Source organism: Marmota monax, unplaced genomic scaffold (assembly GCF_021218885.2).
Source record: "Marmota monax isolate L192 unplaced genomic scaffold, Marmota_monax_Labrador192_F-V1.1 WCK01_AAM20220418_F8-fsc00193, whole genome shotgun sequence".
Lineage (NCBI taxonomy): Eukaryota > Metazoa > Chordata > Mammalia > Rodentia > Sciuridae > Marmota > Marmota monax.
Window position 1 is genome coordinate 3,388,092 of NW_026695203.1, and position 17,292 is coordinate 3,405,383.

The following is a 17,292-nucleotide window of genomic DNA, read 5'->3' on the forward strand; positions in this document are numbered from 1 at the left end:
TGCTTGGTCTGTTTGTCATTCTCCTCTCCTGCACAGGTGCGGGGCTCAAGAAGGAGGGGATGGGAACACTCCACATGGAGGGCCCTGTGGCCCGGAAGCCACCCGTCCCGCCCTCCAGGGAGCCCTGGAGGTTCTGAAGGACTGCATCATGGAGCCTCCTGAGACTCCTGTACCAAGCACCAGCCCAGGGGCCACACATGGTTCTGAGCAAGTGACAGCCTGGAGAAGGCTTTGGGAATCCCCTAATGACCCTGGCCCTTTTTCCCCAACTTATGAGAACAGGCCCTCTGCAGGTTCTAGGATGTCCTGGCAGACATGCCCCTAAAGGCCCAGAAAGTGGGCAGATGGTTGAAACCAGCATTCCCAAAGGACAGGGTAATTAGGAGGTGTGCCACTAATTGCCCACGGTTGTATCTGAGCACAGCAGTGCCTCGCCACTCCAAATAGGCCAGCGAGCTGGGCATATCAGGGCATTTCTCTACTGCGCTTGGGCCTGCTTTTAGGATGCAGCAGAGGAAAACCCTTTGCGTGGAGCACCAAGATGGATTTTGTTCCACAGCTCCAGGGGTGAGATGAGTGCTTTCCCTGGAGGAACTCCCCCCAGCGCCACTGGAGCCCTTGGGCATGGCCAGCATCAGAACAAAAGAGTACATGGGATCAAGTCTGGAGCTGGGGGATGTGAGATCAGACCAGCTCCACTGCAGGCAGTGGCTCGCCATGGTCAATTCCTTCCTTTCTGTGCCTCAGTTTCCCCGTCCATGCAGTATAGCAGAGTCCAAGTGCCTGCTGGCTCCCCGTCTGCCATACCATTAGAGAAGGCTCTCTCCAGGTCTCCATCCTTAGTGGGACAGTAAGTTTTGCCCCCAGAGTCCTGCTGTGGGCTGAGGTGCTCTCCACATGTACCTTCAACAGGACAGGCATGCCCATGCTCCTGCAGCCTGTTTGGGGGGCTCTGCTGGGAACCACCAGGACTGCCTGTTAAGTGTGCCCCACCCAGGTATGTGGAATCATCCTGTCATGGCTTAGCTACTGGCAGTTTCTAAAAGGCTCCTGCAGGAACTCTTTGGTTATCCTGCAGCTTAAGAACGTGACCCTAAAGGCCCAGAGGGCCTCCTACACGCCCAGGTCCTTTGTCTCCTCCGCTGTCTTCAGCCTGAAGTGAAGCACTTTCCCTCCCCAGGGGAGGCAGCAGCTTGGCCTCTGCTGGCTCAGGGGCCTGCCCATCAGGGCGGGATGATTTGTCCAGGTTCTGCCTGCCTTAGCCATGGGTGAGAAGTAAGGAATATTTGAGGGGAGGGCTTCTCACGCCTGCCTTATGCCTGCAGGGGGGCCCTGCTCTATGGTGCAAGTACCCATAGTCACCCTGACCAGCAGTCAGCCTGATTCTTACGCCAACAGGTGCTGGAAGCCTGTGAAATGCTGGCAGCCAGGTGCCTCACTGTTATGCAGCTGCCCTGGATCCTGCATTCCTTCCTGTTACCCCCTTACACTCTGCCTTAGCACCTCATGTTCCTCTAGTCAGGAATTCCTTCCCCCTTCTGCCCCCACCCTGTGGAGCTATCTCCACACCGGCCCTCTGGGCCTGAGGGCTGAGGGACAGCCTTCAACCCTCCAGCTCTGGGAGGTGGCCACCTAGGGCACAGACCTCCCTCTCCCACCCACCTGCGTTTGAGCAGTTCAGGGATTTGCCAGGGCAGGGGTGGGGTTGTAGCCCCACCCCAGGGATTCCAGACTCAAGAGATGTTCCAGCAAGTGCCCTTCTAGTGGGTCTTCCATCCCTTCAAAGTCCCCTAAGTGAGCCACCAGTCTGAGCATTCAGGGTAGCTTTCTTCAGAGCAGTCTGGAAGGATGTTCTAGAGCCGAGGGGACTGTCAGGCAAGCAAGCGCCCTCCCTTTCCACTGCAGCACACTGTGGTCACCATCCAGTGCCTCCCGCTGTTGGAAAGGAATTGGTCCCTGAAGTGGCAACTGAAAATGCTGTTTATCCCAGGTGTTTGCCCTACCCCAAGTTTCTCGAGGGACCTGGGCCACCTCTGGTATGTCTTTGCCTGCTCAAGGCAAAGAGAAAAGAAGACAAGTGACATTCTTGTTGAGGACCCCTGGTGGCCATGTGGCAAGTGCCCTTCTGTCAGAACCTCAATGCCCAGGCTGGCCTTCTTGCTCTGTGTCCAGGGGCTGGCTGTGTTCTAGAGTCTGGGCCCTGGAGACCCGGGTGGGAAATGTGCCTGTGTTTGCCTCACAGGGAAATGAGCTGGGGGGCACTGTGAGGCAGGAGAAGCACTTCTTTTGGCCATTGTCTCCACCTCCTTCCCTGCCTGCAATTTTGACAGCATCTCCAGGCGCACATCCTGGCCCTTGGCCCTCCCTTCCTTGATGACTGACGCCCACAAGGGCTGACATTCTGAGTAACCAGCATTGTACTTGACACTTGATTGCAGTAGCCATAGAGACTGGGGGAGTGAGGGAGCTTAGCCCCTGTCCCAGCTGGGCACCTTAGAGTGTAACCAACTCCATAGCTTTGTTTCTGTGTGTTGCAAAGGGCAAGTCCCTAGGGTGCTCGAGACAAGGTCACCAGTTCCCTCACACAAGCGTCTTCATAGCCAAGAAACCAAAGGTGACTGGCCAGGAGTGTCCTTGCCTTCTCTAGTTTCAACAATGTACAAATGTGGTTTAAAAACCATGTTCAATTCTTAACCTTTTGTTATCTGAATAAAGCAGTTTATTTCAACACAAGCTTTTTAAGTCCCTGATTAAGACTCCGGAGATGAGGGATGTTGATCAGAGCTTGCTGGATCACCCCTCTTTCAAGAGGTGACAGGGTCCAGAACAGGTGGGCAGGGAAGCACGTGTGTGCCTTCAGCATTGTCTGGGTCTCTGTCCTTTCTGATCCTGGAGGTGAGCAGAGTCTGTTCGCAGTGAAAGTGGTGGGATGTAGTGAGGAGTGCCACTATCTCCCTGCCACCTGGCATGTCATAGTTAGCAGAGTCCTTTCACAAATGCTGTCTCATTGGATTTACTGGGAATATCAAAGCCAGACTATTGAGGGGAGAACATCTCTTTCCACCAGTAGTGCCAGACCTGCCACTCTAAAGAGTTCCTAAGGGACCAGCTCTCAGAATGCCACTGCAGCCCTGCTCTGCAGGCCACACATCCTTCCTGGCAGTAAAGAGCAAAGGTTTACTACAGAGGCTGAGGTACAACCGAGTCTTTTTGGTAGAGAAGAGTCGACTGTATCTGAGGACATTTTTTTTTTAAGACATTAAAACCACTGATTGAGCAGGGCATAGTGGTGCATCCCTGTAATCCTGGTGATTTGGGAGGCTGAGGCAGGAGGATTTTTGAGTTCAAAGCCAGCTTAGCAACTTAGTTAGGCCCCAAGCAACTTAGTGAGACCCTGTCTCCAAATAAAATTTAGAAAGGGCTGGGGACGTGGCTCAGTGTTTCAATCCTTAGTTCAGAAAACAACAAAAACTCCGTAAAAAGAGCTCAGACATTAATCTGGTGACAAGGACATACTACTTTCAGCCCCTATCACCCTCTCTTCCTGTAGTCCCAGCAAGATCACCTCTGAGAGCAGGATTGTGTGGATGTTGCAGTGGGGGCCAAGTGTGGCTCAGTGTCTCAACTCAGAGAAGTGTCCAGAATCTGAGAACACTGAAGTCCTGGAGCCAGGTGAGGCTATCTGGCTATCACTTCCTCCTGTCATCACAGCATCTGTTCAGGGATGACCTCTGCTAGGGAGTCAGGGCTCTCACTGCCACTTCAATAGCTCCTGAAGCAGCTGCTACTAGGAAGGCTGGGGAGCCTTCTATAGGCAAGTCAGAAAACGTTTCTATGAACAATGTCACAGAAGACAGTATGTCCCTAGGAAGACAGATGGACAGAGAAGTACCTGGCCCTTTGCTCTTGACTGCCAGGTTCAGTGAACCATACTAAATACCTGCCTAGGCCAACCTATCAGGAAATTTTCATGAGGGACCTTCTGTTTCAACCCTCAAGCTGGTTTCTATCATAAAACCCATCCCTCATCTTCCTCCCATACATAATGAGATGGAGTTTTGCAGAAAGAGCTCTTGTGTTCAGGGGCTTGTGAGGCAGAGTACTTCTGAGTGTAAGTTCCATCTGTGGCTGCTAGACGTGAACCTCTGCAGGAGTAAACAGGAGGTCACCCTACAGCTCCCACCCAGATTGTCTCTGTCCCTTCAGGAGTAACTGATCTCAGGAATTCCAAGGTGTTGCTGTAATTCTCACAGGCTATCCAACTCCCATCATAGAGGGGAAATGGGAGAACAAAGTTCTGAGGGATGTGGATCTGCAGGCTGCAGCCCGGACAGCTTCTGAGGCTCCAGGAACCTGATGAGCTCTGTGAGGGAATTCAGATGCCTGGCTAACAGGTGGTTTGGGGCCTTTCTTGGGGATGCTGGGAATCCTTCACCCAAAGCTCTTCTCCCTTTTACAATCAGCAAAAGCAGCAGCAGCATGTTCTGTGGAAAGACAGCCAGCCTCACTCTTCCTAAACCCACAGGTGTGCACACACACCTGCGCCAGTCCTGAAGCTGACTTGTGCTCCCTACTGAAATGCCATCAGTCGGAATAGTGGGAGTAGGTTTTAAGAGAACTCCAACACCACGCAGGAGAAATGAAGTTTATTTCAATGCAATTTCAAGAGTTCTAGGAGCTGTATAAAATAGTGTCACATTTTTCCTCTTTTAGAGGTTCCCAAGAAAGATCAAGCTCAACTAGTGACAGAGACAGCTGAGCTAGGAGTCTTCGACCAGCATGATAGTTTTAACATAGTGCATCACTCCTCAACTTGATTAGAATCTCCTCCGAGGCTAGGATGGCATTTTAAACCTAAGATCTTTGTGTACCACTCCCTTCCTACCTCTAACTTACATGGATACTGAAATGATGGAGGGTGGAATTTTACACTCAAAAATCTTTGTATCACCCACCTCCACCTCCGATAAATAAATGTTGAAATGATGGTTAAGAATGTTCAACTAGAGAATGGCGAAGGTGGATGTGACTGGTTCCTGCTTTGGGAAAATAGCTAGAACCATACATCACTGGCGGCGTCAGAATAAGGCATTTCCCCTCTACTGTATCACAGGCTCCTTTCCCGTGCTACGCAACCACTGAAGCCAGAAAATATATGTGGCAGGCTGCTTGGGGAGGCGACTGCTGCTAGAGCGACCTCTACCAGCAGGTAGAGGTATCTCTACAGAAAATAGTGATAGACGCTCTTCGTCTCCAAAGAGCCCAGGGGCAAAATCAGACTCACAGTAAGAGCGCCCTACTATGCTAGGTGCTGTCCCCATGCTCACTTCACTTTGTCCCCCAGCAACTTCATAGGAATTGCCATCCCCACTCTATATTTAAGCGGACAGTAGCTGTGCGCGGAGTCGGGAACCTAAACACAAAGCCGCTGCTGGGTTTCCTAGACTGAAGCCAGGAGAGGGCGCCGAAACCCGATGAGTGTGGGCTGCCCGGGGTCAGCCCTCGCGCCCACCTGGCCCCTCCGCATTCGCCGCCGGCCACTGAGGGCCAGAGCACAGGCTGAGATCCTGCCGCCCCCTAACTGGGCTCAGCTCAGCCGCTCTCGTCTACTGCGGCTTCCAGGACCCCAGATCCACATCCCGGTCCGCCGCCCCGGGAATGGGGAGATCGTTGGCTGCAGCGCAAGATCGGGGTACAAAGCAGGGACGACCTCTGGGATGACCCACGGCGCCAGGGGTCTTTGGGAACAAAAAAGGAGCGTGGGTCCCCAGTACACCTAGAGGGGGGCGTTTCTTTAGGTCCCGGGACCGTTCAGCCAATTAACAAATGGGGTCCTCGGAAGGACCGCCCTCTGCCGCTGAGTGACAGTGTAAAGGCTGCGTACCCACCAGGCCCGACCCCGAGATGCGCGTGCGCGGATCGTGCCCAGAGGAGAGCCTAGACCCCCACCTTGGGTCCCTCTGCGCATGCTCACTGCCCGCTGTCTGCAGTCAGCTGCCTGCTACCCGCTGTCCGGACCAGCGCAGCGTCTGTCTCGTCTCTCCGGCCAGCATCTCAGCCTGGGCATCCCGCGCCCACTATGACGACGCACTCCTTTGCCCTCCCAATCATCATCTTCACCACATTCTGGGGTCTCATCGGCCTCGCCGGACCCTGGTTCGTGCCGAAGGGACCCAACCGCGGGTAAGGAAGGCGCTCAAGGCTTGGCTGCCTACGCCCCCTCCCCTCTCCCATGCCTGGGCTCACCCCTCCCCGGGGCGACTTTTTTTTTTTTCCTTTTCTTTTTGTTTTTTGTTTCCCTGCTGCAAGCCAGCGCCCACAGCCGGGGCACCCCTCTGTGACGCCTCCACCAGGTCTCCGCATTCGGGCTGCATTCAGCTCAGGAACAGGCAGGAGGCCGGGGAGAAAGGGCAGATACCTAGGTGAAGAGCAAGCGACATTGTAGTTGCTGTCGTCCCCTCCTGACTGGCGGATGGACTATGATGCGATTTCTGAGCTTCTCGCCATCTCTGGGACCTTGAACAAATGTCAGGCCTCGGTTTTTTTCATAGTAAAATGGGGATGACTATGATCCCTGCCTCATAAGGCTGCTAATACCTGAAATAATGCACTTAAAACAGCAGTGTATGGCACATTTTGTATACTGGATAATTGTAGCTGGTATTAATTTTAGAAGGTTCCTTAGCATATTTCTGCGCCATTCATCATTTGCTGCTTCATATTGTCCTCACAAATCCGTTGTCTGATCAGCACTACCCACCCAGTGCCAACCAGGACTGGACCAAATTGCTAGGTAATATCGAAATAAGGGATCAAGAAAGTACTAGTTTCTCCAGCACCAATTGGAAGTGCTTTAGATCTGAGATCGAAGGCCCAGCTTTGGATTAGTTTTAGCCTAAGCTAAAAGGCTGGAGGCTGCTTGGATAAATGAGTGTTGCCATTGTTCTTAAAAATCTGCCATGTCAGCCAGGCGTGATGGCGCACACCTGTAATCTCAGCAGCTCTAGAGGCTGAGGGAGTATCGCGGGTTCAAAGCCAATTTCATCAATTTAGCGAGGCCCTAAATTACTCAAGGAGACCCTGTCTCTAAATTAAATATTTTAAAAAGTGGGGGTGTGGCTCAGTTGAGAAAGTGCCCCTGGGTTCAATTTCTGATACCAAAAAAAAAAAAAAAAAAAAAAAAATCCTCAGGGCTGCAGGGTCCCTCCACTTCACTTCGTAAACCATTTTAGTGTCATTCTTTCTGCCAAATTTGGTGGTTCTTTTTTGAGTCAACTGACATCTCTCCTGCTGCATTTTAAGCTTTTGTCTTCCGTTTTGATTAGATACAATGTTGCTAGTCCCTGTACTTTATAACAGTTCAGCCTCAAAAATGTCTCAAGGTCTCCTTGCCTCTTGCTCTGATTTCTGCTCTATTACGTTTTTTTCCCTGTCCAGTGAATTTTGCATCCCAGAGGCCACTCCACAATGTGCAGCTCTGGGCAATGACTGTTCTCAACATGTTTGTATTAAGATGGAGAAATCTTAGGAGATGGAAAAGGGAGATGAAGGCAAGTGTTGGTAACATGGCTTGGATGTGGGCAAGGTTAGCCTTCCCATGACATTTGAATTTTTCATTTACATCTTGCAGTTCTTACCCTGATAGGACTCAGCCTTCTGTGTTCCTGTGGCATCAGAAAGGCCATTGGGAACAGAGCTGACACCAGGAGCTCTTTCTCTGGCCCCAGCCAGGCCTTCTGGAAGTGCTGATTTCACCCTTCTGACCTGTGTCCTCTTCTGTTGCAGAGTGATCATCACCATGCTGATGGCCACCGCTGTGTGTTGTTACCTCTTGTAAGTACTGCCCTCCTCAGCTTTGTCCTGTTGTGCCCTGGCCTGCTCTTTTCTCTGCCTGGAAGTGAACCCTGCTTGAATGGCTGAATCTGTAACACAGGAGTGAAGGCTATGTGCAGGGGTCGTGAGATCAGATGAGGGCATAAGGGGAGTCATGGACTCCAGCTCTGGTGCTGGCTCTGCATGAATTTTGTAGCACCCACAAGCCAAGTTTTCCCACTTGTGGAACGAATGGGGTTGGACCAGCTCAGTGGTATCTGGACCTGGCTGGTCACCCAAATGGATCCTTCAAACATAGCTTTCATGTTCTACCCTGGATCCAGCATCACAGACAGGTCTCCAGTTTGCTCTTGGGAATCTGTATTTTTTTTTAAGTATTTATTTTTTAGTTTTAGGTGGACACAATATCTTTATTTTATTTTTATGTGGTGCTGAGGATCTAACCCAGTGCCTCATGCATGCTAGGCAAGCACTCTACCTCGGAGCCACAACCCCAGCCCAGGAATCTGTATTTTTTAATGAGTGGCCCCAGGCACTGGAGTGCAGCTGGGTTAGAAGCAGTAAGCAAGAACAACTCTTCATACTTGGGACAAGTACCCTGGAGGTTCAGAAAACCTAAGGATGCAAGTACCTGGGCACATGTTGCTTTTTATTTGTTTCTGTTTTTTGTTTTTCTTTTAGCACTTTCCCTGGAAAAATCACCTATAAGTTCCTTTCTCTAATGTTGTTTGTTGGTCCTTCAGAGTTTGGCAGAATGTCTTCATTTGCCCCAGGGAGGGCCTCAGAGGGGCTAAATTTGATGGATCAGAAACCAGAACATAAAGGATGATGGCCAGAAATTTGGGGAAATGGGGTACACACAAGATATGGGATAATTATTTAATACTGAATCAGCGTATAGGAAAACAAGCCACAGATTAGTTTCACAGAGACATTTTAAGAAAATTCCACACCTAGAAATTATATTTACAAGACATAAAGTCTGATGATGCTGATATAAAACAAGTAAGATTCCTGATGGCTTCCCAGCACTGGGTGCTCCCAAGGCTGCTGTAGGGGACTCTGAGGTGAAAGATGGATCCTTCCTGCAGAAACAGGCAGAGCACCATTGATAGGGGCTCTGAGCCAGGCACTCTCAAAATTTTCTGAGGCCTCTACTATGGACAAACAAAACGGGGACTTTTGCCCTAAGGGACAGGGCCAGACACCACCCAGATGCACAGCTGCTGTTGGGATGCCTTCATGTCCCTGGCCTGAAGGATAGAAGTGGCTCAGCAGTCGGCAGGCACCAGGCTGTCTGCCCCGCAGTTTCTCCTGTCCTGGGATATTCCTCCCTCTTATTCCAGAAAGGTGTGATTCTGGGCTGTGGGTGTAGCTCAGTGGTATAGCCTTTGCCCAGCATGTGTGAGGCCCTGGGTTCTGTCCCCAGCATCACAAAGAAAAAAGGCCATTCTGGCATACCACCCCTCCAGGCTGGCACTGCTCTCCTGCACCCCCCACCCCTGTGTATTGGACTGGGGAGTCCAAACCAGAGATATTTGTGGACCCCCATGGGAGTGGCTCCCAAAGACCCCTGAGGTTGCCTCACTGTTTCCCAGATCCCTGTTCCAGCCCTAATTCAGGGACCTTACAAATCTACAAAAAATCAAATCAAGCCAAATCAAAACCCACAAACCCCAGACCAGTGCCTCTTGCCTGCTGCAGTGTGGGTAGCTCCCTGGGGCCCTGGGCACATGTACAAGCTGTGCCACCTACTGTGTTGGCCACTTGCTCTCTAGGAGAAAAGAAAAGAATGGCCAAGACCTCCCTAGGTGTGCAGGGTAAATCCCTTCTGAGCCCATCCCCCACTCTGCTGTCCCCTGCAGCTGGCTCATCGCCATCCTGGCTCAGCTGAACCCCCTGTTTGGGCCCCAGCTGAAGAACGAGACCATCTGGTATGTGCGCTTCCTGTGGGAGTGATGGACCACCTTCCTGGCCCCAGGTACCAGGGTGTGGGTGTGGGGGCCCTGCAGGTGGGGAGGCAGGGAAGGCAGGTCGTGGAAGAGCTCTCCTTTGGGTTCAGGCATTCATTTTTTCAGCAAAACACAAAGGCTGAGTGCCAGCAACCAAGGGAGCTGAAGACTGGCCCCTACTCCATGTCCTGTGGTGTTTCCTAGGGAGGCATGTACCCCTGCAGCCTCTCCACACACAGCCTCGGGTGTGGGGCAGCCAGGTCATGGGAGGTGGCGGGTGAGATGGAATCTGTTCAAGCGAGGTGAGGCTAGGTCCCAGGAATAATGAGATAGCCTCCTGGACAGAGGGACAGGACAAGAACAGGGCTGAGGATGCTCTCCAGGGAGGGGGGGGTAGGGTCTCCACAGCAAGTAAGGTCTCCACAGTGACCCTTAATGTGATATTGCGTTTCAGGTGCCCCAGCTCTCTGGATGACCCTGACTGGATGTCCCTGGAGACAATTCAACCCTATCCTCCCCGACAACTGTCCTGGTCCCTCTGCACTCCCTCCTGCCAGCACCTTGGGCCCATACCTCCCAGGCCCCCCAGGTCTAGGATGCCGCATCTTCCCAGCCTGTTGGGGCCTGGGGAGGCTGAGCAGGGGCATCCTGCCCTGAAACTCCCACTGCCCTGGGGTTTTCTCCCCTCCCAAGTGGATCCCAGCTGAGAAGCTGGTACTAGTGGGATCTGTCCCTTACAAGTGGGGCTAAAGCCAGGACTCCATCCAGGCAGAGGATGGTGGCATCCCTGAGAGGGAGGGGCATCCAGACCTGGAGACTGGAGCCTGGGGTGGAGTCGGGCTGGGTTATCAGCTGTGTCCCTGCCTGCTGGGAAGTGGAGGTCCCTGTTGGGTTAGGCCAAGGCCTTTACCAGCTCTGGTGGGAAATTTGGAATCATTCTTTAATTTTCTGACACATCAAGATGTGAAATTTTTGGAATTATACTTTGGGTCAAATTTGACACCCATATGGTCAGGATCCTTTGTGGCTGTGAAGTCACTTGATGGCTTTCTCAGGAGGCTCTGTCTCCTCAGAATGTTCTACTCTGCCTTCCTGCCCTACTGGGGCCTCCCCAGGCTCACTGCAGCGTCCAGGTGACCTAGAGTTGGAACAAAGAGAGACAAGTGAAGGCCTGACTGGGGACCCCAAAACCAAACAGCAAAGGTCATGACCACAAGCATGAATGGGCGGCTATACCAGAAAGAACAGGGACACATGTCCTTAGCCCTGTGTCTAAGAGCTGACAATGACTTTGAGGTTGTGTAGAAAACAAGGATTGGGGGTTTGCATAGCTGGAGGCTTTGCAGAGCTACCAAAGCTGGTGACCTTGATAGGAGGTTGCTGTTGCTTGCGAGGCATCTTGGACTGAGCACGAGATGTTTATCAATCAGACCTGTTGTTCCTGGAATCCAGGGTCACTCTGAGCAGAGGAGACTGGAGAAAAATGGAGTCAGAGACTCCAAGTCTTTAATCCTGTTTTTAGCTATCCCTGGGAAGTTTGCAGGCAAAAGTGAAGAATCTGTCCTTGTTACAGCAGTGTGGGTACTGGGCCTCCCCTGACTCTTGCCAGCCTCTGCCCGCCAAGTGCTCCGGGCTCTGTACTGGGGACAGTGAGAGACAGACATGCAGATAATATGGGTCAGACCAGGAGGGACCTGGGGACCCTCCAGCCAGTGCCCTCGCTCCTCAGGAGAGAGCATGGGGACATCACACTCTGCCCGAACTTCCAGAGCTAGTCAGGACAAAGCTCACTCACCTTGCCTGGGCTTTTTGTTTTGTTTTATTTTTTGTCGTTTTTGTTTTTCGTACGGAGATTAAACCCCAGGAGCACTTAACCACTGAGCCACATCACCGACCCTATTTATCATTTTGAGACAGGTTCTCACTAAATTGCTTAGGGCCTTGCTAAGTTGCTGAGGTTGACCTCAGCCTCCTGAGCCACAGGTATACACCACCATACCTGGCCAGCCTCACTTATTTATTGACTATTTATTTGGTGTTTCTTCTTTTGTAGTGGCAGGAGAATATGAGTCCCTGGTGCTGGGTTTGCCAATCATTCAAGTTGGGGCCTCCCATGTACAACCCCTCAAAATCCCTTCCTCCCCTAACCCCTACAGCCTCCCTGTGAAACGGAGCATGGTAAGCATGACTTGTATTGAAAACCTGATTCTTGTCTAATAAAGAATTGTGATGTAAGATTACCGTTTGGTGGTTCAACCCCAGCCTCTGCCAAGTTTGCTGGCTGCCATGTCCTGCCCACCTGATTTCCCTTTCTTTGACGGGTGGATCTGGGGAAATGTAAAGGGGCCTAGCTACTGCTGCCTTTGGAACTGCACTTTTTGGAACATGGACACTGAGAACCACATTTCTGACACCTGGAGGAAAGCGGGCCCCTGCTCACAGGCCCGGGGGGATGAGGAGTGCCTTGGCTGGTGGAGTGGAACTTGACTCGCTACTCCCCTGTGGCCCAGACGACCCGACCAGAGCTGTGCAATAAAGCAGATCCCCAGTGTTTGTGCAGTGTGACCTGCTTCATCCCTAAGTATCCAAGGACTGGAATCACCTGCCCAGCTTTCTGCATGGGCAGAAACAGAGAGGACTGAGTACTTCCCGACCAGGGCTTATAGCTTTGGGGATGTGCTGAAAGAAGTCCTGAGGGAGTAGGAGGAACTGGGGTGACATGAGGCGGAGCCAACTTCTGAGGCCTGTGGCTTAGATTGATCCTAGGGGCAGCTGGGATCCAGAGGGTTTAAAGCAGGGAGGTGGCATGACCCAACCTGATTTCCAGAATTCTCTCTTCAGGATGCACAGTAGATAGGAGACCGAACATCTGATGACAAGGGCCATGTGCAGGTGGCAAGGACAGAAGAGTGGGTGGGAGGTGGACACAGCTTGCTGGCTGCGGGTGAGGGAGGAGGCAGTGTCTGACCTGCATGCACTGTGACCCCTGATGACAGGATGCCAAGTCCCAAGCCAGCTGGGACAGCTTGGAGGTGAGCACCGAGCAGGAGCAGGCTGGAGAGGGGGTGTGATGAGCTGATGTCTTCCTTTGTCACCTGCTGAGTTGAAACATCCAGTCAGTGGTTGGCGATGGGCTGCAAGGTCAGGACACGTGCCAGGAGATGCTGGATTGGAGTCCTGGGCTTAAAGTACCTCATGGTCACCAAGGGATGGGAGGGTCCCAGGGGGCCTCAAAAGCCCAGAATGGGACCTCCAGGAATGCCAGAGTTTATGGGGTGGGCCCATGGGGATGCTGGGAGAGGTCTGGAGCCAGCTGAGTAGGACGCCAAAGAATCCAGAGAAAGAGGATTCAAAGAGGAAGGGGTGGTCCTGAGTGTCACATGCCCCCATCGCCCCCCACAGCCAAGAAGTCAAAGCCAGCTGGCAGCTTTGGTGACAGGTGAAGTGAGCTGGGAGTGAGTGGGCAGATAAGGGGATAAAACACAAGTGACAGCGGGAGTGACGTGGCTGGGGACCCTCTTAAAGCTGGGCCTAGAACTGTCAGAGGGAGCTATACAAGGAAGGGACCTGGGGGTCAGCCTTGGGCCTGGGCACCACTGCAGCTCCTGCCACCGTAGCCGCTGTCACTCAGTCGGCCCCAGCCTGCTGCAGGCCCACTGCTAGAACCTCAGGTCTGGGATGCCTCAGGGCCCTCATGGCCCTTGGTTGGGGTGGGAGGGTGGCGGTGTCAAAACGGTTGTTTCCTGCACAAGGTTTCCGTGCTCTGGATTCGTGCCTTGTTGGTCGGAGGCCTAGAGCAAGGGTTGGCTGGAACGAACAGTGAATTCTTTGGCAGCCTTGAGCTTTCAGAAGGAACTGACATCAGGGACTTGGTGGACCCAGGGATGTGGCTTTGGGCTGCAAGAGGCCAGGCTGGACATCATGTACCAAGGTGTCTTTTTATTCTAGATTTGAGTAAGGCCCTCGCCCACATGGGAGAGGCACCAGTAAACGTCAACCTGTCACAGATACTCAGGGAACCTACCTGAAGGAAAGATCTCTCCAAATGGGCAGTGATAAGAGTGCAGGGTACCCTTGAGCCACACCCAGAAGCAGAGTGGGAAGCAGCCCTGGGGACCACTGAGGAAAGTAAGGCTGCGAAGATTAAGCAAAGCTGCACGCTTTGCCTGTGGCCAGCAGAGGGCAGTGCCTGCGTGCGAGTGAAACCTTCAGAGCGGTGAGTCCAGTTCAGGCCCCTCTGGGGTGTATCAGGCTGTTAGAGGTGGTGGTCTTAGAGTGCTGCCTTGGGCTGAGGGCAGCAATAATTCTCCAGGGAGTACCACACCCTGCATGAAACATCTTCCATCTTTTTTTTTTTTTTAAAGAGAGAGAGAGAGAGTTTCATTAATATTTATTTTTCAGTTTTCAGCGAACACAACATCTTTGTATGTGATGCTGAGGATCGAACCCGGGCCGCACGCATGCCAGGCGAGCGCGCTACCGCTTGAGCCACATCCCCAGCCCAATCTTCCATCTTTCAAAGTTGTTTAACAATGGCTGGCCAGGCACGCTGGTGCACACCTATAATCCCAGCGACTCAGGAGGCTGAGGCAGGAGGATCTCAAGTTCAAAAAAGTTTTTACAAAACCAGCTTCAGCAAAAGCAAGATGCTGAGCAACTCAGTGAGACCGACCCTGTCTCTAAATAAAATATGAAATAGGGCTGGGGTTGTGGCTCAGTGGCCCAGTGCCCCTGAGTTCAATCCCTGGTACCCAATAAATAAATAAATGATAATATCAATGGCTAACATTTATCCAAGAGGTCCTCAGGGCCACACACTGCTTAGAGAAGCCAAGGGGAAAGAGCAGAGGTATCCCGAAATCTTATACTTCTCTGGTTCCAGACCCAGTCCCCCTCAACAGTCTCCTGTGGCTTTTTTTTTCTTTCTGTCTCAGCATTGCTAAGAAATTTGGCACATCCCAATCAATGACAGGGACACCCATCTGCCCACGTACCCACTAAGGAGAGGCAGGTACTGGCCTAGCATGTGTGAGACCCTGGGTTCAATCCTCAGCACCACATAAAAATAAATGAATAAAATAAAGATATTGTGTCCAACTACAAGTAAAAAATAAATATTTTAAAAATAATAATAATAGAATCATCCAAAGCAAAACAACCCCTTGAGCACAGCCCTCCAGGGGTTTTGGTTGCTTTTTACAAAAACGGTCATTTCACAGAAACAGGATCATTGATAATTCTGGAAATGTGTGGAGCTGGATGTGAAACCACGTGGGGGTGGGTCCCCCTGATTTTCTCCTCTTCTGTGTTCTGGAAGTGACCATCTATTTATAAACCCAGGGGTTTCCAGGAACAAAATCAGTTGGCAGCCACCACAGTTTTGCTGGACTTAAATAGCAGAAAAGTCCTGTGGGGATTCAGACCACACTCCAGTTAACAAGTCTCAATAAGAATCACTCACTGTGGGTATGGTGACCAAAGAATATGAGATTTCAGCAAGACAAAACAAATACATTCAAGAGATCTCACATGTTGAGTAGAAAGTTGCTGAGAGCAGATTTCTAATGTTGTCACCTCTAAATAATATGGCTTGATTTAGCCATTCCACAATGTATACATATATGTTAAAACATCCCCCTGTACATGATAATTTTTATTTGTTAATTTAAAAATTAATAATAATAATAATAGAATCCCAGGGGCTGGAGTTTTGGCTCATGGGTAGAGTGCTGGCCTAGCATGTGTGAGTTGAATCCTGAGTTGAATCCTCAGCACCACATAAAAATAAATGAATAAAATAAAGATATTTTATTCAACAACAAGTAAAAAATAAATATTTTAAATAATAATAATAATAATAATAATAGAATCATCCAAAGCAAAACAACCCATGGTATGCTGGGACCAAGGCCAGGTCTATTGTGGCAGAAGCTCCCAGCATGGAGCAAACTTGCACACTGAGACAGAGTTCTGTGTGGTTCTTTTGCAGGCAGGCCCACACAGGTCCAGGGCCAACTGTGGAGTCATGCTGCAGATCAGTCTGCAGTGGTATTTCTCAGAGTGCAGGATGACCTAAATGCTTGAAGATGCAGGTCCCTGGTCCCATCCCCACGCCACCCCCACCAAATTAGGGTCTAACTGGTGGGATGCAGGCTGCATTTGGGGGATCGAACCCAGAGCCTCGTGCATGCCAGGCAAATACTCTGCCACTGAGCCACATCCCCAGCCCTCAGACTGCATTGTAAACCAGCTCCCAAGTGTCCTGGTGCTGAGATCCTCAAGGTCAGAGTTTTCTAACCTTGGCACCATTGACAGTTTGGGCTGGATAATGCTTTGGTTTGGGGAGGCCCAGGAGGGCTGTCCTGTGTATTAGAGATGTTTGCCCCAGATCTCTACCCAACAGAGGCCAGCAGAGCCTCTCTCACTGCTTTCAGCTGTGACCACTGTAATTTCTCCACTCTGAAATGTTTCCAGGGGAAGCTTCATGCACCAGCCCAGAATCTCTGAAAAAGAAGGTAGAAAAGTCCTAGATAAAATGGGATCCTGAGCACCCCCGAGTATCTATCACCTTTCTTCTGGCTCTCCCAGCAGTGAGCTCTGAGAGAAGGAAGCACCCAAGTTTGGGGAAATTATTGGGTGCCAGCGCAGGCACCAACGCCAGAACCAGGTGACCCTTCAGTAAGTAGTGGTTCCTGGGGGCCAGGAGAACCTGGAGCTCACCCTGCAGCGCCTCCTGAAAGGGCACGTGGATATGCTTGGGATGGAGATTCTCAGAAACCTAGAGCACCTCCACCTTGACCCCCCGACCTCAGGGTGAAGGCCACCGCCACCGCGGCAGCAAGGGTCCTCCCCCTACTGGAAGCTCAGGGTCCTGCCCCTGATGAAAGCCTGGCACCCCCTGGGGTGCGGACACCTCACCTCCGCATTCTGTGTCTCCTTTACCAGGGACCCAGGACTCTGAAGAATCACTGGCCCTTGGTTGGTGGCAGCAAGTGATTCTGCAAACATGGGTTTTTTGTTTTTTTTTTTTCCCTCTCCTCTGTCTCCAGGAGCAGTTCTCCCTCAGGTAGCAGCCCAGCTCAGCTTCAGGGTGGAGAGTGCAGAATCTAGAACTGGCTTCTAGTTCCAGCTCCACCGACAGTTAGCCAGGTGAGAGTGACTTAATCTCTCTGATCTAGCAGCGCCTGCCTCATAGAGGCTGTGATAGGAGCTGGGATGACGGACTCAAGCGCCTGAGGGGTCAGTCACTGCTATTTATCACACTATTTTTACATACTAGCTCTTACATTCTGTGCCACACTTTATTCTGCCACAATTGCGGATCCCCCTGGTGGAACAGGAACTGCTCGTATCCTGAGGTTTTTGATATCAAGACAGGACCTGGGAAATGAGTGCTGTGTTTTGTAGCAAGTGACTTTAATATATCAATGTAGAGTCCTCTCGATAAAAAGTCAAATGCTCCACCAGAGGGCAGCGGGAGGGAATGAATACTGGAACTGGGGTATTG

General features: G+C 51.5%; 2 protein-coding genes across 2 annotated transcripts in view; both read left to right on the plus strand.

Annotated features, from left to right (window-relative positions):
- The window catches only part of Znf862 (zinc finger protein 862), a 31,903-nt gene extending 29,170 nt beyond the window's left edge, over positions 1–2,733 (plus strand). The window contains exon 8 of the mRNA XM_046429815.2: positions 37–2,733. Within this exon, the coding sequence (XP_046285771.1) occupies positions 37–137 (101 nt within the window). The 3' untranslated portion in view covers positions 138–2,733. The remainder of the gene's footprint in view (positions 1–36) is intronic.
- A 3,228-nt stretch (positions 2,734–5,961) lies between these two features.
- Positions 5,962–12,020, plus strand: Atp6v0e2 (ATPase H+ transporting V0 subunit e2). The gene is made up of 4 exons (XM_046429814.2): positions 5,962–6,183; positions 7,786–7,833; positions 9,699–9,814; positions 10,240–12,020. Exons 1-3 carry the CDS (start codon positions 6,080–6,082, stop codon positions 9,790–9,792), a joined length of 246 nt encoding a protein of 81 aa, XP_046285770.1. The 5' UTR covers positions 5,962–6,079; the 3' UTR covers positions 9,793–9,814; positions 10,240–12,020.
- The last annotated feature ends 5,272 nt before the right edge of the window (positions 12,021–17,292 follow it).

Bases quoted from the DNA above. Each gene is read 5' to 3' on its own strand.
- Atp6v0e2 (XM_046429814.2), top strand. From the start codon at position 6,080: ATGACGACGCACTCCTTTGCCCTCCCAATCATCATCTTCACCACATTC. The intron at 6,184-7,785 runs GTAAGGAAGGCG...CTTCTGTTGCAG, and splicing joins CCGAAGGGACCCAACCGCGG to AGTGATCATCACCATGCTGA. The intron at 7,834-9,698 runs GTAAGTACTGCC...TGTCCCCTGCAG, and splicing joins GCTGTGTGTTGTTACCTCTT to CTGGCTCATCGCCATCCTGG.